Consider the following 24,852-nt stretch of genomic DNA (forward strand, 5'->3'; position numbering starts at 1 on the left):
AAATACAGAACCAGTAGGTTTAAAACAGAAGTACTTTGTATGAGTACAGTTTGTTCCTCCATGTTTGCAGAAATAACCATAGTTGTAAAACCATAACAACATTAACAAGACACACAGATTAATGGTCATATATTTAAAGCTTATTGGTTTTAATTCTATAGTATTGGTACAACTTTTGTGCATAACAAGAATAGAACCTAATTTGTTTTGTTGTGGTATTGAGGGTGTTGTTTTTAAGAGCAGGCTGTAAGCTCATTATAGCACTATAAAAGGGTGGCTTGTGAGGGCTGCACTTGCCTGGGTTCCAACGGTTATGTTTGGCATAGAGGAGATACCAGCACTAGACTTCGGCTTTTTATTTTTTGCTCTGGCCTTTTCTAGCATTTTCTTCCTTTGGCTGAAAGGAACTACACCCCTGTAGAAAAACATGTATTATTTTTTAAAAGGCTATAAAAGAAATGCTTTGCTTGTAACTTTGAATAGTTTATTCCTTCTGCTTAATGTAGTCATGATCAAACATATAAGTCTCTGTTCCACCTTCTCCAAAATCTCAAAACACTGTTATAGAACTTATATCTTTATCTGTATTCACCCTCACTTCCAAATTCACTTCAACTGCCCAGTTTATTAGGGGGAGGAGAAAGAGGAAAAACATATAAGCTATGCCACTGCCAAATGGCTTTTTTGCTAGTCCAAAATGCTGCAAAACCTCTGTCACAGACAGTACGCTCCAGACATAGCTTTCAAGCTGCAGCTTGATCTCACCAAACCTGACAATATCTTTCCCATGACTAGTGATCATTTCCAGAATTTGCAGACATTGGGGAATAGGATAAGCTTTTTTGGTTTTGAATTCTAAGCACCTTACTTTCTCTCTGGGGACATGGCTTAAGGAGTCTAGGACTCTAACAACTGACTTAAGCTGCAAGAAGGGGAAATAAAAAAGGACACTTCTTTGGCAATTGAAACCACTCAGTTCAGCTGAAAATAACACCTACAAACACAGTTAAGTATGCTAATTATTTTGATATTTCATGTTTTAGTCAGTGAGTTAAGAGAGCTAGATGCTTTTACTTGAAAACCTCTTTAATATTAAGTAAAACCTGATGCGTTTTTTCCCTTCTTTAAGAATTGGACTACAAACTATCAGACCAAATTTTCTGATAGAGCCTGACAGAAGAAATGCAGACCTCATATTGGGGTAAGTTTGTTCCATATTAATAATCTGAAAAATGCCTGAAAGGCAGGCATAAAGTTATGCTTTATGTATAGTACTGATATATCTGAATGATAAAGCATTTATACACACATAGCTAAAAGAATAACCTCACTCTCTTAAAGACGGTATAATTGGATTCAAAAGCATTAAATAATAAAGTAAGTATACTTCAAATTCAGAACCTAAGCTCAAGTTCACAGTTATAGAATTCAGAATAGCTGTGGTTCAGCAGTTCTGCAATGCTTCTCAAGGCAAAGGACAGGAAGACATCCAGTAGATCTACACTGTGGTATCATAAATACAGTATTTACTTACCACCAGTACAAGTTGTTCTCTAGTTGAGCACATGTATAAAGAGCACAGCAATGTAAAGAAACAATTCGTTCTCCCTGAAGCTCTGAGTATGTCTGTGCAGTGTGTTCTAATTTTGAAGCTACAGAGCTTAAAGTTTCATCTACCCATGTGGCAACCTAAGAAAAAGGAATAAAGGGACAAAGAAGGTGGGGGAGGCAAAAAGGAGAAAAGTTGCACCTCAGTTGTACTTTGAGTATCATATTTACTGGTTTGGAAAGAAAACCAAAATCACCCAGTAAAAAAACCACCCCAGAACAAAATACAATCAGTTATTCCAAATGGGATTTTATCCTCTACTATCTGTTCTTTCCCCAGAAAATGACTTTTCAGGATTTTTTTTACTCTCTATTTCCAGTCCCCAACAAAAAAACATATTTCAACAGTTCATATACATTACCACATCAGTTTCAAACTCACTCTTGACTGAGTAGAAAAGCACAGTTAGATAACTTACTTTACAGTACTGAAAGCTTAAATGCCCTCACTTTTTCTAGTAAAAACATTAACAAGCTTCCCTATTCTTAAACTAGTGACAATTTTTACTGTAGCTGCAAAAAAAAAATCAAGTATTTCAGATAATCAGGTAAAACATTTTTCACTGTAGGTCTGCCAGATTTGGGTTTTTTAACCTTTTCTCACTTCTACAAAACACCAGTTGGGTTTCTGTTTTGTTTTTACATCTGTATAAAGGAAAATAACTAGAATGAATGAACAAATTAAGTACTTTATACCAAAGACATCAACTTCTCTATAATATACTGCAAGTAACTGAAAAAAACACAGCTTTGTCAAATTCAGCAACCGGTACGCATCTCATACCTTGTTATTTTCAGTGGCAACAGTTGCTCTAATACTATTTGCAGAGAGGAGCACTATTTTTTCATTGTTTAATCCCAAGAACATGGCTCGTGGATGATGTAGCGAAGGATTCTTTTGAAAGAAAAGAAAACGTTTTAGATATTCAAAGCACATAAACCATTCTAAAGGTATTTAAAGATGTACAGTACCTGTGCATTTCTGTAAGGCTCTGATTCACTCCACTTCCATTGATAGAGCTCCCCTTTACTGCTAACAGCCACGAGCTCAGAATACAGGGCTCCAATAGAAATAAACTTTGTTCCATCCTACAAATATAGAAATATTAAGTATAAGACAGCAGTATTATAAACTAATATCTAAATGTAAAATAATGAACTTATAACTTTTTCACAGACTTCCCATGAATGTTTAATTTGAAGATAAAAGATACATTCAGCTTGTCTCAAGCTCAGCATGCCCTCAAACACACACAAAATAAAGCATTATTGCTTCTCACAAGAGTAAGGGAAAAAAGAAATAGGTAAGTTTAGCAATAACATATATATAGGCAATTAACTTGGACAGGTTATTAAGAGCTTCCACAGTATTTTAAGAACACTGCTTGTAAGAACTAAACACAGAAAGATCTTTTGACTTCTGACATTAAAAAATTTCCCTCTAAAATTCTGTGTTATTAAAATGAACAAAAAAGCTACATAATTCCACTACTCCTAAATATCACCATGAAGATATCTTCGAGCTACAGAGAAATCAATTATCAAATTCACTGCCTCATCAATTAACTGAAAACAAGATCAAGTTTAAAAAAATAAGAAACATCAGCACGCTACATATCACATGAATGCATCAGTATGACCCAATATGCTGGAAAAGCTTCTAATTAATTATGGGTTATTTCCACCGCCCTTTTCTCCTTTTTAACATTTACCAAAATGCATATGGTATCTTTCTGCTACTGAGATTTTGCTTAATTGTTTCATCCTGTACCTTACTCGGATCTCATGGGCCTATTTTCCCTTGCTCTTAGATTTGGTTGTATAGCAATGTTACAGAAACAATCTCACTTTTCCTAAGTTCCTGTTCCCTCTTGCACTGAAACCAATCTCAAACTATAGACCTGTGAATCTGAGTGACTACACAAAACATTTATTTCTCTTTGCTGAGAATCATTTGTAAGGCCTGTCCATTCCTTCTACTCAGCAAGTGCAGCTATAGGACAATCAAGTTCTTTCTAAGCTTCTTTACTGGTAACAACTAGTAGTTTTCTTCCACTTAAGGGGGACTACAACTTCTTAAAAACTGAAAACTAGTATAAAATCAAATGCTATCTTCTACAGCTACAAACCTGAAGGAGAGGTACATGGTTAACAAGTCTTTTCTGTTAGTTATCTCCCAGATCAGTACCTTCAGCTGTCTTTCTTTGACTACAATACACCATGTTTAAACAATTCAGTTATCTGATGAGAAACTGAACTCTCGTCAGACCAATAAGAAAAGCCCACCATCCAGAATTTACCTGTCCCATAAATTAGGAGACTTTTCTTTCAGCTACAACTAGAAATATCTTCAGTTTCACAATTCTGGATTCACACTATTTTCATCTCAAAATATGTGTGTCCTTGAATAACACAGGATTCAGCACATCTCTTAGCCATAGCTCAAAACATTTACCAATGTTTTGGTAGAGAAAGAAGGTAGCAGCAAAGGGCATCTACCAACATAGCACAGAAGTGGCAGGAATGCTAATCTGTATCATGATTAATAACTTGCCATCATATAAATACTGCATATTCTGAAAAAGAACTGTCATCAGAACCTAATGCAGTCTAATGAGATGCATCTCTACTCCATCAGCATAAACTAGTTTTCAGAAGTTATCTGGTCTAATGCCTCCAAGTTCAGTATAGAAAGTAACTGATTTTTGCTCCAAGGTAGTCTCTTCCATCAAAGTATTACCAGTTGTGACGTAAATGCTACAAACACCTCCACGAGGCCATTCAAAAGACCAACAGCAGAGAGACAGTCGGTGTAGACTAATAATACTAGAGCCCAACAAGAATTGTACTATCAGAAGAATTTATTCATTGACTTGAATTCTTGAGCAGCTGATCCAGCGGAGAAAACTCAGTACCTATGCAATGTATATCAACATTGTTAGTCTCAGATTGTGGGCGAAATTGATGCATTTGGGAACACAATCAGCTTTCCAAAAGTTTCATCCATTCCTCTCAGGTTGGTACTTTACCTCCCATGAATGCAAACTAACCATTCTCATCATGGACAACTACAGTTCTGTCTCCAATGCTAAATGTCAAAATAATGAAAAATGAGGGACAAATATTTGCAAACAAGATTGGTTATTTTGTAGCAATTTCTCAGGTACTTCAATTTCTCCCCTAGTTTACTGTCTTTTCTGTTAACATTTCAAGATCTCCTTTCCAATTTTCAAAAGGGAAAAAAACATTTGAACTGGCCTCTCAGCTAAATCACCTCCCTCAGGATTCACCTCAGAAGAATTTCTGTTGGAAAATACCAACAAAACTTCACAGAGGGGTTATAGCAAGAATGACAGAGAACAACATTATACAAATGTTCAGATGAAAAGCAGGATGAAAAGTTTAACTACTTATGGATAAAGATGAAATGCCTTTCCTGTAAGGCACCTTCATTTAACTGGGAGCTAGGCTTTACATGAGTGTATATGCAAAGAGACATCTGGGAAGAAGTTTAGTGTATTTACATTCAACAAGAACACAATTAGATATCACAGCAAGTTAACTCCATACAAGATGCCCAATACCAGGGTTACAAAGAAAACCAGCTATTCAAAGCCAAAGGGATTCTGAAGGAGCAACCAATACTCATTTAAGTTATTGGTCAACTCAAAATACATCTGTGAATAAATGTCAGCGTTCACATTGCTGTTGCTTAAAAGCCTGATGCACTCAAACCGAAAGTATGTCTGGGAATAATAAAAAAGGTTTCCCTGACAAACGATATTTTAAACTGTTTCATGAGTTTCCCATTGCCTATGACATGCCTTGAGCACCTAAGTAAAAAACAGAAGAAAAAAACCCAACCTGTATGATCTAAAGCAGTGCCTTCAAAACACATGGAGATAAAAATTAAAACAGTAATAATGGAAAGGAAGCATTAAAGTTATAACTAGTTATTTATAATTTTTCTAAGTGCATAATAAAGAATATGCTTTATTACATTATCTCACATAAACCAAGATGTGATATTCAAAAAGGAAACACAATATTTGGAAAAAAATAAACAGATCTGTTGCACAACATGCAAATACAATAGTAACATAAATTCAATACCTTATCTGGCCACCACTGCAAATCTTCTCCTAAAGAAACAGGACTTTGAACGGGTGTATTCTTCTTGTCCAGGTTTGGTTCCCCTTCTTTACTTGTAGAGCCTCTTTCATTATCAAATGAGGCTCCATCAAGCCACCTTCGTTCACGCAAACGTAAAACGGACTCACGTTCACGCAACAGCTCAGAGTCTCTCTCTAAGGGAAGAAGGAGAACTGGTATGCAATTGGGTCACACCAGTGGGATAAAAGTAAGCCACTCTCTAGTAAAGACCCTTCAGGATGCAACTAACAGCAGTTATATCTACTCACACAGATTAAAAATAAAGTCCTGACATGCAACATTCAATATATTAACCCTTTCAAGTGTATGTACTTTAGAATTACTCAATATAAAAATAAGCTGTAAATGTCTCACAGTTTTGTGCACTACAAAAAAAAAAAAAGCTAAAGCAATTTCACTTACATCTTGAGGCCAAATACGTTCAATGTTGCAATTTAAAGTTTTATGGTAAATAGGCAAAGTTTTGTAACATTGTTTTATCAATGTAGTAACAACGAGAACAAAAATCTAAGTCTACATAGTCTGTCAGATACCTTTATGCAAACCAAAAAAGAGTATTTATTAGAGAGTTTCGTAACAACGCTCCCAAAACACCTCCAGTAATTTGAAAAGGTTAAAGAAAGCAAGCATTAAAAAAAGCTCTTGTACACATGTTTGATAATCCAACCCCTTTTGTTTAAAGCAATATTCCGTCGGACTGGATTTAATAAAGTGTATCTGTTTTGAGTACATCAAATTAAAACGTCTCAAGAGTCAGACAAGTTTTAAAAAGGATCCTTGTAGGAAAATGTTCCTTACCAAAATACTTCCCTTTCAATTAGCCTACAAACTGTCTAAAGCCAGTACTCTGCAGTTTGCTCATGCAGATACATTTTTTAAATCAAGTAATCAAACTAACTTTCCACAAGTCAACTATGCATGGAAAATAAGGATTATAAAATTCGTGGTAACATCTTATATAGAATAACCTTAGGAAAGGAAAAAAAAGGAGGAATTTAGAAGGAGTTCTGTTAGGTGCCAAATATTTGTACATGCACATAATGCATTTAACCTATTAAGTACTTATGCTTACAAAAATCCACTGGAATTACATGTATGAGATGACCACATTACTATATCATTTCAACAAATTATGCCAAGTCTTGGGTCTTTGGCTTTATTAGACAACTGGGAAAGTTCTTCCATCAGCTAAACAGGACAGCTTGTCTTACAGACATATTTCATAAAGCACTGTACTTATTTTCTAGCAAACACCATACTGACCACTGACTAATAATTTTGTAACAGGAATCATTCAGCAATTAAAATACTAACACATGTTCATGAAAACAAAACTACACTAAACAAACAATCACACCAGAGGTTGGATTAACAGTTTGGAAATACTCTAGGCATTTGCGCAACAGCTTCGAAAAGAGAGGAAATTGCTGCATGGTCTGTTATAAATCTTTTAAGTGTAATATGCTTTAAAAAAAAACAAAACAAAGCAAGACAGAACAACAAAAGACCAAAAAAACCCACCCCAAACCACCAGTAAAATGTCTTTAACATTGCTCAAGGAGTTGTTTGGGTTTTTTTATCAGCTGTCAATAGTCCTGCTTATCCAACTATGAAAATGCTTGGAAAAAGTAAACTTTAGACTTCTTCTCCTTCCTTAGTATCTAAAGTTCCTCATTCCATAAAGATAACTTCTGTCATGGAACAATTAAGGAAACGTGAAGAACAGTGAACAAAGAGCAGCCCAAAAGAAAGGAGGAAAAAAGAAAAAAAAAAAATATTAAGAATGCTGCACGTCATCAATTGTTACTCATTTTTGAGCCAAATTAAATATTTGCAGTGCAATAGATGTATTAGTAGGTACTTATACTACAGTTTAAAATATACTTAACATGCAAAATTTTATAGCACCCACCAGTGAACGAGATTTAAAATACATGGCTATTGATGTTCTTGCAGAACTTACCTGCCAACATTCACAATTTATTAATAATTTTGATAATGAGTAACAGTCTATTTTGTCTACTCTATATTTGACAACACATCACAGTCTACTTTCTCATTAAATCAGAATCTAAACCACCAGTGTGTACTATCACTAGCTTTTTCCACAGCAAACTACTTATTACAAAGAAAAAAGGTGCAAAATTACCTCTGGATGAGCCTAGCCTGGAAAGTGATGAGCGCCGAAAGGATGGATAACCAAAGTAACTAATATCTTCTGAAAACATAGCATCAGCATCAATAATGACACTTGGGTGAGCAGAATGTATGTCAGCGTCCAGAAGAGACATAAGATCCTCTATAAGAGGAGACAAGGGTCTTAAGTGAATAATCAGCTACTTAAAACATCAGCTTGAGAGACCATCAACTAAACAAATATCAAAACAACACAAAAAATCCTATCTGTTGATTTTCTGCTCTTCAGATTCACCAGTGCAAACTCATGTGCCTCCTATGCAACCACATTTACAATCAAACTTGGCAGACTAGTGAACAAAACCAGTTTCCCTACAAGAACTGCCCTGTCACTTGTCCAACCACATTTCCCAAACAAGACTTGCCCAAAACACATTTCTCTGTAACTCAGAAACTCAAACGTTAGCCTGGCACTTGAAAGAAAGAAGCGCTAGGATAAGATAGATACATACACAGCCATGTGCACACACACTTATGCACGTAATGCAGTATTCCAAAGATGATCTAGAATTAAGGGAGGACAGAATTGACGATGAAAGCTGTGGCCCTCACAAAGCCACGTCTTTGACGTCAAAACTATGTTTCCTTCAGGGAATTATGTACTTGTTTAATTCACAGGCTAGTAGCTTGCAGATCTCAGTACAAAGCTTTAAATGGTAACTATATTAAGAACAACAAGAGCAGCTGGAAAAAAACATCATTTCTTAATACCAAGCAATTAAAAAAAAAAAAAAATTAAGTACTGTGACTGCCCTAGCTTCTATGTTAGACAAATTAAATTTCCCTGAAGCACTGACCATCAGTAAAGTATAAAACAATTTCCTTCTGTTTGCTAAACTACAGCTACTATCCACACAAAAAAGAGGCTACTGAAAAAATCATGACATTGCTTCAAGTCCAGCAACATGGATAGACATGACAACTAAACCTGACTACCATTTATTTAGCTGCTACAGAAAGGCCCGTCCTACTTCTCTCCTTCATCCCCGGGGCTGATGTCTCCTTGGGGCAAGGTGGGATTTCTAAATCTACAATTACCATATTCACCTGGCTTGAAATGATACTTCATAGGGTACAGAAGTGGGAAGTAATCCACAGTGACTGAACAAGGCAGTCAAACAGAGCATCAAAGGTGCCATCTCACCATAGCAAAACTGACCAGATCCTACTGCTTGAACTTCTGCCCCTTCCCAAACTTTCAAGCAAATCTCACTAAAAAAATCAGGTTCCTCAAATTAGGTTTTTAGCTAACCCATACAGGCACACAAACCTCATCACCATGCAAATGAACGGCAGGATAGCTCCTTCTGGCAGCAGGACAATCTCATCTGCTTAATCCACTCAAGATGCTAACCTGAGGCTATACAGAGTCCATTCAGGAAACACAGGAGCACATATAATTCCAAAACATCCAGTTCTCAGTCCCTACCTCATCATAAACTTAAAGAGTAGCTAGCAATCAAGGTCTGAAGCTAAATAAAAGCATTGTTAACAGTGGTAGCTGACTATTGTGGGTATTTTTTTCAATGTCTGGAATTAAGTGGGGAGTAAGACAAAGGAGAAGGTAGCCAAAAATTGAAAAGGAGATAGAAGTCCACACTTATAGCTAGTATTATTTCATTTAACAGTTCCCCTTATTGATACTGAAAGTGTTAGACACTTTCACATCCCTTTACGTCAAAGTATTCATCCTGAAATTTCTGAACTCTCATCTCCAGGAAATTTAACACATATCAACCGCAATCAGTTGTTTCCAGAAAAACAGTACCGTAACTGCTGAGTGCTGTGGATTTCAAAGCAAGACAGACCTGCATGAATGCTTTTTGCATTAAATAACTAATCAACTCAAGTGTAGTCTGTGCTTTTAAAAGCACATCATTTGGGACAGACACAAGGGTTTCATGCAGTACATCTCAGAAAGACGTACTGCATCTTTGACAGACTACTTGGAAATTCTTGTTTCCTAGGTTTTTACCTTTGGATTTTGCAAACAGGCTCTGTCTTACCAAAACACTTCAGGTCACTTAGAGCAGCCTCAACCTGCCTGCTACTTTATCCACTGGCTTTCTACAACAATAAAGCAGCAGTGCACCTCACCTTCAGGCTGTAAACTTAAAAATACCAGATTTTAAGAGTTGGAAACACAGTTGAGAGTCCGTTGAATCTTCCAATATTCACACACTGCTCCTCTTCCGTCCTCCTATAGCCACCACAACCATCTCTTCCAAGATAAGTTCTAACCTCTCTACAGCCTAGCAACTCATTCTTTCTTTTTCATCACTGTCCAGCCAAAAATTGCAAAAAACTTTGATCTCTTTTTAGGAACAGGATGGGTCAGTACAGAAAAGAACTCTCTGGCCTCACTCAAAAAGGACTATATTTGTTTTGTAAGGTAAACTAAGCCAAAAATCCTATTAACAGAAAATACATGCTAATTTGTTACACACACACACAAATCCCCTTCCACCATGTTATGCATCTTGAGTTGAGCTGTGTTTCCAAAAAGGAAAGTAAAAATTCAAGCCATCAGACTTAAGAACCAAAACTATGTGGGTTTTGACTAGATGTGTCAAGACAAGTGAGGAAATGAAGTCTTTTTTTATCCTCTTATTTCAGCTTCAAATCAGATTTTAATTTTAATCCAATATTTCTTCAAGAGACTTCCCCTCTTCCATTTCCTGTACTAGCAAACAAAGGTGCTAAAAGTAGCAGGGATAGGAGCCAAATTCACTCCCCTCCAAACGGCACTGGAATTTTTTTAGTGCTGTAAAAACAGATACAGCAAAGCTACATCCAGTTTAAGAATGCAGGGGACAAAAATATTCTCTATGACTTTATTTTTCTGCTTTTCAAGAAAATGCCATAGGATGATATCATCCATCTCTTGTGCCATATTAGACCAGAATCAGACTTCACCCTTCACACTTACATGCGATCAACCTATTTAGGTAAGAATATAGCTATGATTCACTACTAAATACAATTGAATATTGGAAGGAAAAGGATATTTAGTGCAGAGGAAGTATGGAAAATAAGCCCAAAACATACCAATAAAAGCCCCCAAGCTTTGGTATTCACATAAACAGTGATTCAAGTACTGAGAGATTTTTTATTTTCAATAACACCATGAATAGCATTACCACTGGATTCATTAACTAAAGCTGTTACCTAGATAAATTCTAATCTGAAGTTGAGCATGCATTAAACCTTTTCCCTTAAGGGGGCAATCATAAGTTCTCTTCCCTCTTTTCAGCTGCACATTTTTATGAAATACTCAAGAATTCAATGTCTTTGTTATCGCCTCCTCTTTCAAGTTTGGATAAACTGGCAAAACTGTAATAGTGAAAGGAGAGAAACATGTTTTTTGGTTTCCTAGGAAACCAGACTCAAGCAGAACTCCAAAATCCATTCCTAGATAAGATTTATTTATTCAAAACATTACCCAACTTGAAGTTCAACTTAAAAAAAAACAAATTGAAACAAAAAAAAGGCAAACAAAGAAAACTAAACCACACCAACAAAACCACAGGAAAAACATATGCCTAATTGTTTTCCCCAAAGGCAAGCCACTGAACTGATCCTACGTTTCCATCTACCCTCACTGCAAGCCAATACAGTAAGTACTGCTGCAGTACCAGCTCATCTCTCTTCTTTTAAAAAAAGAAATGGATTTTTAAACAAGACCATCTAAATTCCAAAATCCAAAGTAGAATGTTGCCAAACTTAACTTTCACAAATCTCACTAGCAAGAACCTACTATATCATGCAGAAGTTACTGATCAAACGTGCACCCACCAGAACAACAAAATACAAACAACAAAATTTTAACTTCTACAGAATCTCGATACAACACGAGGTCCAGAAAAAGCCTCTAATACAACTTGCTATGAGTTCAAAAATCAATCTAGAAACACTTCAAGTCTCTTCTACGCTAAATGATCTTGTTCTATGTAGTTTTTACCTTTATTATTTTCCTTATGCACTTGTTATATATCAAATGCACCCACATTCCTGTCTGCTAACTATCATAAAACAAAAGAAACAGGATTAGATTAGAGAAGTCAAAAACAAAGCTATTTTTAGGCACTTATGTACTAAGAGACACTTGGTGAAGACAACATGTACAGAAAAGTAAAGTTCTGCTCTTCACTTCAGACATTTTGAAGAACTCAGAAAGTACTGACGTGGTTTTTTATTACCTTAAAAAAAATAAAGATATATAACCTTTACAATACTAACTGGAATTATCACAAGTGTTCTAATAATAAAATTAGAATATATTAAACATGAATTTATTAATTTTATAGTGGTTGGAAAGTAACTTTTTTTTTATTATTTTATTTTTTAAATCAACTATAAACTACCTTAGCATCTTAAAAAAAAGCTTCTCTGTCTTGGAAGGATTAGGGGAGCAATCCCTAAAACTATGGGTCACAAAGCACCAGACATGCAGAAGAGACAAAGTTTAAATTTGCATACAGTTTTAATTAAAATGCAAGAGCTTCAAAAGTCCTGAGGCAAAAGCAGTCTTGTCATTTGCTACTTCTTTGTGCTTGGAAGCAATAAAATGAAAAAGTTTTTTTTTAAAAAAGAAAAAACCCTACAAGTTCTTTATCTCTCAGAACTGAAAAAAAATCTGACTAAGAATTGAAGGCATATAGCATTTATCACTCACCTACAGCTTTCTTTTATGAACTGTTATAATTCCAAAAGAACATCCAGACGTGAGGTGATAAGTGAAAGAAATAAGAGTGCAGAGTTTCTAGAGCAAGACTTAAAAAAGGATTCTACATAGTTCTGAGGAAAAGAATGTTGGTATTTTTCCAGAGAGCTATAAGCAAGTTTCTCTGGCCACGAGGTTTTTCTGAAAACTAAACTGCACAGTTACATGACACAAGTATGGACTGCTAACTTGTAGAGTTTTCACAGTACTGACTTGTGTTCAACTACACTTTTCCTACTATTTTGATCACATCTAGATATCAATTCATTTCTGTGCAACAAACTTATTTTTCCCATAAAACTGAAGACAGAGAAGGAACAGCATATTCCACAAATTCTATATCTTTGAAAACTGGAGGTGAAACATATCAAGTTTCATTTCAGTTGTCCTTTTCACGGCTTTTCCCTCAAGAACTGGGGAATAGTTAGCCCAGTTTCTCTACAGAGTCAAAGAAAAATGGGGAAAAAAATACTAATATTAAAAAGTTGAAGTTCTTTATAGGAAAGATTAGTCTAAACAGAAGACAAGCATGTTTTCTGGACAGCTAGTGGGGAGAATGAAACTCTGCAAACTACTTTAACCTATCTCAAATATGAAAGACTCACAGACCACAACACAGGCACCTTCAAATAAAAGTTACTAGTCACAGGTTGTCAGACAGTCCCTGTTAACTGATCCTTATGATCTTAACAGGTACTAGGAGAATAGCTAATGCTGTAGAAAGCTGGTTAGTATGGTTAAAAGGAATTTGTACTGCAAGTGATTATTAACAGTAATTTATTTTATGAGGGCTGGTCCTGGAGGAATTCAAGTATGCTTAGAGTAGGAACTCCTGCTTTGAATATTTGGAAAGAGTGAATTTACTTCCTCCAATGCATCTGTCTAATGCTATTAAGATGATTACTAAAAAACAAGACTCAATGATATTTTTTCAACCTTTTCACCAGAGGATTCTTGATTCTACAGCAAAATAAAGCAGCTTGACAGATGTAACAAACTAGAAGAGGCAAAATGAAACACAAAGCCTTTGCTGTAGAACAAAAAAAAATAATAATCCTTGTCTGATCACATGATTGACAAGATAAAGATGGAGGAAGCCCATGAACCTTCCTGGTGAACCAGATGAGCAGAAAAAAAAAAAACATTTCTTAAAAAAATATCAAAACATCTTTTTGACACACAGAAAAGAAAGCTGTTATGTAGTCAGAGTTCAGATGTGTTCTTTTCATGCAGTGCACCTAACACAAACATTAGATTAAGCTGCTATGTTTTCAAATATGTTTACTTTGCAATAAAAGGTTACCTTAATTACTTAGCCAGAGCAAAAGACTCAAAGTCTTTGATTAGAAGCAATTGTGTGAGATAGACAATATTTGAAAAATAGCTGGACTTCAATTACAGCATTTTACGAGTACAGTCAGAGTACTACAGCACTTATGAGGGGAACTTGAGATGAAGAATAAATTCTTAATCTATCCGTAACAACTGTAAAGCGTTTTGCCCTCACTTGAGTCATTTCGATTTTAAAAAAAGCTGTATAATTTTTGCTCTAAAAATGCTGGACCTGAAGAATTTATGTTAGTAGTAAAAAAAACATGCAAGTCACTATAAGGTTTTAGAATTAGCTTTTATGAGCAAGCCACACAGCAAAATACAGGTGTAAGTAATGCTGATGTTACAAAACCTGAGATCCTTCAAACAATTAACTCTAACACTACCCACAAACAGGGTCAACAGCTACTCTCCAATACCTAACCAAATCCCTCCAGACATCCTACTGCACCTTTCGTTTTGTGCTTCTTTAGACTTTGCTCCTCTAAGTCTCCACTGCATAACTTACAAATCATGGAGCATGCTGTCAGTGTTTAAATACAGGAAATAAGAACATATTGTCATTTTCCTATCAAAAATTGCAGGATACAAACCTCCAGGAAGATATGATTCACTTGCTGTGTCATCCCCATCATCTCCGTCTTCATCGTCACGACTCAACAAATTATTTACAGCAAGGTTTACATCCAGATTTGTTCGCTGGAGTTCCCTAATAATAATACTTCTGGACTTTCCTTGTAAAACAACTTGTGCCTGTAAGAGCAGAGTGTAACTGGTTACTGGTCATTCTCAGCTCACCAACCACTATTCATAAGAAAGTAATGCTTAATTTTAAAAGAGGTCTAATAAAAACCAAATTCAATCATAATACATACAGACAAAGGCTAGCATTTTTCATGGTATCTTGCACTAAATAGCCTCCTCTCAGTTCAAGTTAAGTCACTGAATTCTAACTATGGTGCTGAATTTGCCATTGGAATCTTAGAATCTGCTCCTTTAAATGATTAATGCTGTAGTTAAAGGATAAGCAAAAACTACTTTTGAGAATGTTCTATATGTTCCTATAGAAGTGTTTAAACACACTATGTCCATCAACAGAGTTCTGTGATAAGCTGTTGGTCCAGAACTACACCTCAATCCCCCTTTTTCTGACACTGGTTTCTCTTTCCACTGCATTTCAATATGTAACTCCTTCACTACTTCTGTATTTCTTACCATTCTGTTTATCAAGACCTCATCAGTTTTCAGCAACATTTGGATTTTTATTAGAAAAGTACCACTCCACAGCTGAAAGAGATTACTAGAGGTCATCTAACCAAGCCAGCCAAGCAGGGCTAACTTCAGAGTAGCTAATACCTCAAAGTATCTTGTCTCTGTGAAGGCAGAAGCTCACAGCTTTCAAAAAGAGGAAGGAACTAGAAACCAGTCTGTCACTGGTGGGTCTGATACCTTGCTCACTAGCTTCCGTCTTGTGGAAGCTACATATAAACAGCCATGCTATAGGCCATGCAAGCAGATTATCTTTGGCCTAGCAACTAAGATCCGTGTTCCAAATGTAGACCACCAACTTGTTTTACACTAAGAATTCAAATGTGGTAATGAGACACGTATTTTGAATGTATTATTTTCTTCCAACATGGAGGAACACGTGGTTTCAAGAATCTCTACTTAATCACAGAATGCAAGGTTTGTCAGCTTATTCAAGCACTAGTGCATTAAGAGGCAAAAGTAGAACAATTTATATTCAATGCTCATCAGTTACATTTATAAAACCTAAGTAGAGGTGTCCATGAAGAAAAATTTTAAGTATTTTAAAGAGATTGAATATGTTTTACATTTGATGTTGTTCATTTAAATCTGTATGGATCACTCCTTTTACGGAAAAATAGCCAACCTGCTCTCCTTCCTTATACGTCTTCAAGAAACTTCACTTGATTAGCCAAAAGAAGTCTATCACTCACATCATGCATTTAAGAATAAACACAATTCAGCTGGAGAAAGTCAATCTTTTCAATTATACACCATTAATCCTTGGAGAAAACTCACTACCATTACAGTACATTCCTGTTAAGATGCTATGTGAAGCAGGATTTTGGCAATAAGCGCTTTCTAGCTCACATACCTGTGAAATGAGTTCCTCTGGAATGACTGATGCTGGAATCACTGGTTGTGGTTGACTCCCCAGCAGTCCAGATCCTCTATCACGTCCTGTGCGTATAACTCTGGTTTGCCTTCGAGAATCTCGAGCTCCAGCAGATGATCGACCAGAAGATCCTCCTCCACTTCCACCAACTCCTGAACTCCAGCGACTCCTAGAAGATTTAATTTATTTATTTATTTTTAATACATAGCAGCATACTTTGTGGCATACTTTAAGTCTTTAGTCTTATTACTAATAAATTGTAGACAGTCTCTGACAGGTACTGCAGATTGACTTAGACAAACACTATGAAAGTATCTCTCAACATCAGTAAGAACAAGAGAGACGGGCAATTGATAAACTTCTGAATTACACAGAAGAAATATGAAAAAGGACTTCAACTTGCACTCTTTCCTACTGATATGGTTTTGTGGATAAACACACACATAAATACACTCATGGACCAATTCACAGAGTCTCTAAAAACAACAGTATCAGGAGCGTAACATCTAACAGTCAGCTGATAACCTTCTATAACAGTACATATGGTCAGCAGCATCATGGTCAGGGGACTCTGTTTGACAGGTCACTATACTCAGATGGGTCTTCTAAAATTTCTGAGACTTGATTTAGATTAAGAAGTTGTTTAAGATTACACTAGAAAAATAAGTAATCTACTGGAAAACAAATCTTAGACTTGATAGATGGTCTTCAAGTGATACTCTACTTTGGACCTATTCCTATTGGAGAAATCAATACCAACTGCAAAAACATGGCAAAAACATACCTAAACTGATTGAAAAGTTTTTTCATTTCTCTCAGTCAGTATCAAAACAAAGGAGTAAAAAGGTGGTAGATCTGTAATGACAGTGAGTTGTCCATTGCTACAACCTTCTACTAATCTTAAAACCACAGAACTGTCTCAACCAAATCCATTTCAGATGCAAGACTAGATGCTCTGTTGTCATGAAAGGCTAAAAAACTTTTTGTCTTTTTTGTCTGTTTGAGGTTAATTAAACTTTGTTGCACAAATCTGCTTTAAAGGATATTGGATATAGTATCATTACTCTTTAATAATTAGTATCAGCAAAGCTTTCCTGCTCTCAACCACCCTCAATCTCCTTTCCAGGAAAGGAAAAACATTTAAAATAAGGCCAAAAAAGTATGTCTGATCAATTCACATTAAAAGTATACCACTTGTACCTAATTAAGAAAACTTGTATTACATTTTATAGCTTATGTTGATTACTAACATCCTTCTTCTCTTTTTTTTTCCCCCTCCTGACAAGACCATGTAATCTAAGAATAACTCAATTATCTGCCTAAGATGAAGCCTTGTCAGAGAGCCATCTACATTTTCAGAGTTTTAGCCACTGACTATACAGACAGTAAGAGGCAATTTAATGATGGCTTTAGGAAAAGTCTTGTCTCATGAGTTTGAAAAAGAGCTCTAAAAAAATTATACTACCGAAAAATGAAAGAAAAAAACCCAACAAAACAAAACACAAACCAAAGAAGAATGTGACATTTTAAATAAAGTCTGTTAATCGGTTTCTAAAGGCTGGAAGGTGGATGAAGGAAAAAAGAAGTTGAGGGACAGGCAATTTCTTCCTATACAACAATTCTCAATTCATATCTCAGCAGGGAAGATGTAGATTTAAAGAAAAGGTTATATACTAGATTTTAATATTTACTACAGATGCATTTTCTACTTTAAGTTATAATTACAGACTTTAGACATCTGACAGCTAAAACCATTTATATTCATGTAGTAATTCAAATATTCCAAGTGTATTGTAACTTGGTCCCATTCTAGAGGGAAAAAAAAAATGACACAGCTATTCCTACTAAAGCTGTCTAAATCTAGAATAAATGTTAATATAGGATGTGAATATTTCTGCTCATTTCTGCTCACCTACTAGTTTTCCACATTTTGTCCACTGCTCACTCCCATGCTAGCAATTTTCTAAATCCACTGATCTAAATTAAGGGCTCCACAGTTTGAATGCTTTTAGACTCAGTTTACTCAATTAAGTATTCCCTTAATTTAACAGAGCAGTTACAGTCTCCACTGCTACTATATTAGTTCAGTGACTTTCATAGAATGGTAGGGGTTGGAAGGGACCTTTAGAGATCATCTAGTCAAACCCCCTTGCAACTATCTAGATCTGAAACACACAAGGGAATAAATTAGGAACTTTTCCAGGTTGGTCTCCTAAGCACATGGCTTCAGACAACTTTAACTGCTTATGCTCAGGTTAAAATATCAATTGAAAAGAAGTCTTACGCTTTCCACAATAACCTTTAGAACTTGACAATACCAGTTTACCTTTAAAGTTTAATACACGGATTTTAGGTTCAGATGCACAAAGGTCTCACAAAGGTCTGGTTATTTTTCACATAATCAAGGCCCAGATGAAATTAGCTTATTTGGTAACAAACAACAAATTCACTTTTGTGGAAAAGTTGTAGTTCCCCCTTCTTAATAAATCATTCACATGGAGAAATCACAGTTTGTAAAGCAATTCTCCGTCCTATGGTTAGTAACTTTAGGAAGCAGCACCATTCAATATGTCTTACAAAAGCATATGAAGAAAAGTTCCCTGTGAAGATGTAATGAAGGTTAATTTGCACTGCTATATAAAGGGACACTATCAATTTTAAAGCTAATAATAAAAAAAATTGATCTGTATAGTATATTTAGTATACAGTACAATGTTAAAGGTTCTGAGAGACAACCTTTTCCAAATGTTCCCTTCCCATTACTATGTATAAGACTCCAACTAACAAAACACCAGTCATTACTTGAGTCAAGGAAAAAGAAAGTATGATAAAACTGAGTCCATAAAGGTCTGCAAATATAGATAATGAAGATTCTTTCTGCAGAAAGACACTCATTTTACATTATACTGCTAACCTATGAGAGTTTAAATTGATAGTGTCCCTTTAAAAAAATGATTTTCAAACTCGAGGAACTAAGAAACATTCCAAAAAAGACACTACAGCCAAACAAGTTCTTCTTCACACATACATGAAGAATGCTCCGTATCCTAGGGGTCACTTGCATATCTGTCATTTTAACCAAGTCAGTAAAGTTTGTTTATTATACCCTACCTACACAACTGCTGTAATTATACGTTCCCTTACACATACTGCATACAATTTATATATGTGTATACACATATACTCAAATATGGAACAAACAGATTGCAGCCTCAATCCTATCAAAACTTACCCAAGGGTGTTGCCTGCCAGTCTGCCCAGAGTTTCAGAACCAGACAGAAACCATGGGGAGTCACTAGTCCTGCCTGGCCTGGATGTCCTTCCTGCCCCTGAGCCACTGCTCAACTTTGAACTGAAAGTAAAAGATGGTAAATCAGTCACAAAACAATCCCAAATGGGTTAAGAACAAAACCTGGAATCCCAGGTCTAAATTCTCAGGGACTTAGTCTGGTAACATACCAGCTTAAGCAACACCCTTGGGGAATATTCCAAACTAATCTAACTGTATATTAAGAGATACCCTGAAAAAGAAAGTGGAAAGCATGCCTAACAGATCCTATGTACATTGTCAATCCATAATAGCACAGTTGCAAAGACATATTAAGCTATTAGTGACTTGAATTAGCCACTGTACTAAGTTTTCAGTTAGCATGTATGTACAAATTGCAATCAACATGTGTTCTATCCATAAACCTGAGCCTGAGGATGCTACTTTGATATTAAGAAGTAAAATCCAAATACAAACCTTTAAATAGTCCTATTAAGGGCCACTTACCTGGACTGAAGATAATGCGTCTACAAAGTGAATCTCTCCAGATGTGACCACTTTCAGAGTGGATTCTACACAAACCTTAACAATTTAACAGTTTCTTTCATAATTGGATGAGTTTGTTTCTTCAAGTTAAAAGAGACTCTGTCTTAATTTTTTTAATCACATCTACTATTTAGTCCTAAGGCACTCTGTCAAGCTAGGCTGTTTGGCTGCATCACCAAAACCGTTATGTCTCTACTCAAAGTACCCATTTCAAAGGCAATGCAGTTTAACAACAAACAAAATCAAAAAAGCAGCCAAGCTGCTTATCCAGTTCAAAAGAATGATTTAATATGAACGAAAGCAGTTCTTACCCATCATTATTATCAGGTTTACCCAATTCCAATCTGTCTGGTTGAACTGAAAAACCAATCCTGCAGACTCTACCATCCTAAATTTAAAACAAGAAAAACAAGTGTTTAAGATCGAAATGTAAGACAAGTTACAGAAAACAAAACAAAATAAGACTTCAGTTACCAAAGAATGTTGATCAATTTGATGTTACAATAATTAATTTTAACTGTATGGTTTCAAGCTTGTTATCTGAGCAAATTTAAGGAATTTACCTCAAGGAGAAATGCAGCATGATTTGGTCCCACCACACACTGTTTAATAGTGGCCTGTTCCAATACATTCAAAGGAGGGTGGCTGAAAACAAAAAGTGAGCATGTATAACATTTTTAAACTTTTAAAATCTGAAAAAAATAGAACTCAAGTGGTATATGGAAAGAACAATGTGCAGTGATGGTTTCCAACACAAAAACATCCAAGAATGACATGTGCAGTATTTTAAGCAACTATGATGTATTTTTGGTCATTAAGCACAGAAAATGCAAAACAAAACCTTAAAAGGTGATTGAGTGTTCGTTTAATTTGACCCACAATAAACAACACGGGTTACACCTCAAATCTGGCAATTATTTCATAAGGTGGATATTTAGTAATATAATTAAGCATAACTGAAAACTTAACATATTCTTCCCAATATAAGAAGTTTTCTGAAGCATTTGGGAACTTTAGTTTTAGTATTATTTAAGCTAAGGCTATATCAACAGCACAATCATTTGCTTCTTGTTGCTATTAGAAAAAAATATTTAGAACAGCATGTGACAGGTCTTACCTGTTTAAATTATATTTGTTCAGCTTCTCTGAAACTTCCCTTAATCTGAAACAAAAAGAAATGAATCTGTTGTTTGAAAGACATCCTCTACAGTACACAACTCCACTTTAGCAGTGTCACCTATACCAAAAAGGAAAGAATAAAAGAATTCCAAAAGCACTTCCATTTCACCTTCATAGCACCTCACCAAATGGAAGATCAGGACCTAGAAGAGGGCCAACCCACAGACCACTCTTGCTTAGAAGGTTTGGTGTCCAGGAAGTAGAAACCAACATACTAATTCCTAAGGTAATTTCTAATCCGCTTAGAAAAGAACCCTTACAGGCAGCAAAGATACTCTCGTAATATCAGGTAGACATTTCAGATTGAGCTTGGACTCCTTTTTCCCAAAGACAAAAAGCAATATAAAAGAGCTGCTAAATAGCTTCCAATGTTAGTTAGAATATTCATGTTATGTTAAGATACAAAAGTGAGGTGACTCCTATAAAAATAATGCACAGTTTTCTTAAGTAAGAAAAAAAACCCCCAACTTTGGTACCATGTTCATCCTAGCATCTCACAAATCTCCTTAATCAGCAAAACCTTTCTAAACCTAAACAAAAAGACGTGCACAGCAGCATCGCTCTCCTCAGTCTGAATCCATGTCTTTAAATTCCTTTTTACTTGTTTCACTTTAGTTTTTACAGACTATTGACAACAGACTTCAATTACTTGCAAACTCTTGAGCATGAGAAAGAGTACAGACTAGAGGTCCAAATGGCAGTGTCTTAATATTATTGACAGTGTTATCAACTCTAAAGCACTTTTCCTGAGGAGGGGGGGAGAAAAGGAAAAAAAGATACAGGTCTGTTTGAGAGACAATTAATATGGAGAGAAATAACTTCCAAGCACAAGAAGAAAGAACCACAGTGAAAGGACAACAAGAAGGAAGTGAATGTGCTTAGAATGAGCTCTTGCTATCCAAGCCAAGTTGCTGATTTTTAAGTAGGCAATTTCACACTCCCATATTCCAGCCATAACTACTTCACACAGGTCAAGAATACATACATAGATAAGGTTTCTGTGAAGACAACTCACAAAAAGGAAGTAGAAAACACAAACTTCACTTGCAATCTGCATTAAAAGTATTTCATAAGAGTGAGTGACTAGGAAAACATGGAATGAACCTCAAAGATGAATGGCATACACTCTGCAGCTTATCGTATAGTTTTATAAAGGAAGCAGAGATCTGCAAGGTCATATATTATGCATAATATATGACAAGTTGAACAACCTTGATGTTTCATGTCTTAAGTATATTGCCTACAATTTTCCATTAACATTCTCCTCTTAGTAAGCATGAGTAATAATTAAAGAATAGGAAAGTCTACCTTAAAGTTCATTGCACTGCTTATATGAAAAAACAATGGCAAATAAAGCAGCAGTTTGTTTATCAGACTAGTGTATAAAGCAATATTTAGAGCTTCCTTATCTGACTTTGCATCACAAAACCTGAGAACTACAAAAGAAACAGACTTTTTTCAATTTGTAATATATCAACATAAATCTTTTTCACTTGTAAAAGAAAGAAAGAAGTGATAGCAAAGAAATATGGGCAAAAAGCTGAAATCTGTATCCTCAGTGAATCAGTTAAGACCAATTTCAAGAGCAGGCCTATCTGCAATAAGCATAAGTCAAAAGAGATTTAGAGTTATTGAAAAGAGGCTGCTGTCAACAGTCAAGGGGAAAGAGCAGAGCAGGATGTGACCAAGGATGCTCAAAGTACTAAACTCTCCCACAGAAAAAAAAAAAAAGTAAAAGCTACCTCACCTCCATCCATCTCACATGCAACTGCTGTAACAGCAAAATTACCAAGTACTGCTTAACAAGTTTAGAGGCCCATAAGGACTTGAATTCAATGCAGAAAGGCACTGAGTGAAAAAGCAGTAGTTCCCCAGTGCCACATGCCTGCTGGGCTGCTGGCTTCAGATCCTCTCCTCTCGCTTCCTTCTGCCGTCCCCAGCACTTGCATGACCAGTCAACAAAGCTAAACCCTTGGAAAACCAAGAGTAAGGGGAAAGATGTGTTTGTGTATTCTGCATGGAGATTATCTTTATGCAAATAAAAACTCTAAATAATTTCACAAAAACATTTCCTGCAGCAACCTAAGATTTTCTATTTGCATAATTGCATGGTATTGTACCCTCTGAAGGAAAAATATTAAATGCTTATTTAAGATCAGGTTAATTTTAACAATTTGATAACTTCAATTGATGATGCACTGGAGGAAGAAGTACAGGCAGAGATGATTTAATCAATTCCTGCCTTAAGGAAGGTCACATTTCCACTGAGACCTTTCTGTGGCAGAACAGATCTCTCATATGAATGCCTGGATGAGCTAAATAAAACTAATTTAACCCTGGTAGATTCTTCTAAGTGATCAGGTCTCTTTAAGAAAACTTAGTACGTCAATGAAGCCTGTAAGCCAAGAAATTCATGCCACTTTCACAAAAGAAGAATACAATACAATGCTTCTCCAAGGGAAAGGGAGGGCTAACAATAAATAGATATCCAAAGGGGAAAAAGATGCAACTCAAGCACTGGAAAAGAGCCTTCAGTAATATACCTATCAACATTTACAAAATAAATACAACATTCAACTCCGTCCCTTAGTCGAGACCCTGAAATGCTCTGAGCACAGCAAGCCAGATCCAAGGAGGCAGCTATGTGGCCAATTCACAAGTTTCAGCCCAGCAGAACTACCCTCTCATGATTCATATGGAAATGAGTTTCTGTGCTTGTCTATTGGTGTCATGAAAATGGTCTCAGAGATGCAGAAAATGGACACCAATGGGAAACTGAAGCAGTTGATCCCAGGATGTCTCAGACACTGGATGCTGTCATTGACTGTAAAGTCACATTCAGCTATCTTCCACACCATAATACAGAATGTGAAAGGATCCTGCCCCTGCTTGCCACATCCCGACTGCTATGTCAAATGTTTGAAAGCAGTTTCCAAAGAGGCAGCCTTCTACAGTTCCTGTACCAAACATCTTTTTACTAATGGAATTAATTAAGAAATAAAGGTGAAAAACCAATGAGAAGGAGGAAAGGGCTTGGAGGAGGGAGAAAGAAAGAAGCAGCTTAAAGTGTGCTTGAAGCATTAAGTCATTCTGCGTAGTAAGGGGGCAACAGTACCACACAAAAGCAGGCAAAAAGTTTATCTGTAGAAAATAAGCAAGGATCTGCTCGGTCAACTCGGGCAGAAAGCAGCCATCTATGAGAGGTGGAAACAGGGGCTGCCTTCTTGGTAAGAGTATAGGAACATTGCCAGGGCATGCAAGGATGCAACTAGGAAGGCTAGAGCCCTTCAAGTTTTAAATTTAGCCAGGGATGTTAAAGACAGTAATAAGACATTTTTCAAGTAAATCAGCAGCAGAAGGATGACGAGGGGGGAATGCTGGCCCGCTGCTAAATGCCGAGGGTGCCCTGGTGTCTGAGGATGCAGAGAAGGCCAAAGTACTGAATGCCTTCTTTGCTTCAGTCTTTACGGCCAAGGCTGGCCCTCGAGAAACACAGTCCAGCAAGGATAACAGGATGGCCAGGAGAGCAGAGGACTTGCCCTGGGTGGAAGAGGAAGAGGTTAAAGACTTGTTGACCAAGCTTAAGGCTTATAATTCAAAGGGTCCTGATGGGATGCATCCTAGAGTGCTGAGAGCTGGCTGATGTGATTGGTAAGCCTCTCTCCAGCATTTTTGAACAATCAT

At 36.1% G+C, this 24,852-nt stretch overlaps 1 protein-coding gene across 15 annotated transcripts in view; it reads right to left on the reverse strand.

Moving 5' to 3' along the window:
* The window catches only part of UBR5 (ubiquitin protein ligase E3 component n-recognin 5), an 86,939-nt gene that overhangs the window by 45,939 nt on the left and 16,148 nt on the right, over positions 1-24,852 (reverse strand). For 12 of the 15 annotated variants that reach the window (XM_061995773.1, XM_061995771.1, XM_061995767.1 and 9 more), the window contains exons 2-13: positions 21,107-21,151; positions 20,553-20,634; positions 20,301-20,377; positions 19,408-19,527; positions 16,155-16,344; positions 14,626-14,785; positions 7,931-8,080; positions 5,722-5,933; positions 2,581-2,697; positions 2,393-2,503; positions 1,535-1,689; positions 298-415 (exon numbers count right to left, since the gene is read on the reverse strand). In XM_061995773.1, coding sequence (XP_061851757.1) covers positions 298-415; positions 1,535-1,689; positions 2,393-2,503; positions 2,581-2,697; positions 5,722-5,933; positions 7,931-8,080; positions 14,626-14,785; positions 16,155-16,344; positions 19,408-19,527; positions 20,301-20,377; positions 20,553-20,634; positions 21,107-21,151 — 1,537 coding nt within the window. The remainder of the gene's footprint in view (positions 1-297; positions 416-1,534; positions 1,690-2,392; positions 2,504-2,580; positions 2,698-5,721; positions 5,934-7,930; positions 8,081-14,625; positions 14,786-16,154; positions 16,345-19,407; positions 19,528-20,300; positions 20,378-20,552; positions 20,635-21,106; positions 21,152-24,852) is intronic. The other 3 variants (XM_061995775.1, XM_061995764.1, XM_061995774.1) reach the window with 2 other exon arrangements.

Source organism: Colius striatus, chromosome 4 (assembly GCF_028858725.1).
Source record: "Colius striatus isolate bColStr4 chromosome 4, bColStr4.1.hap1, whole genome shotgun sequence".
Classification (NCBI taxonomy): Eukaryota; Metazoa; Chordata; class Aves; order Coliiformes; family Coliidae; genus Colius; species Colius striatus.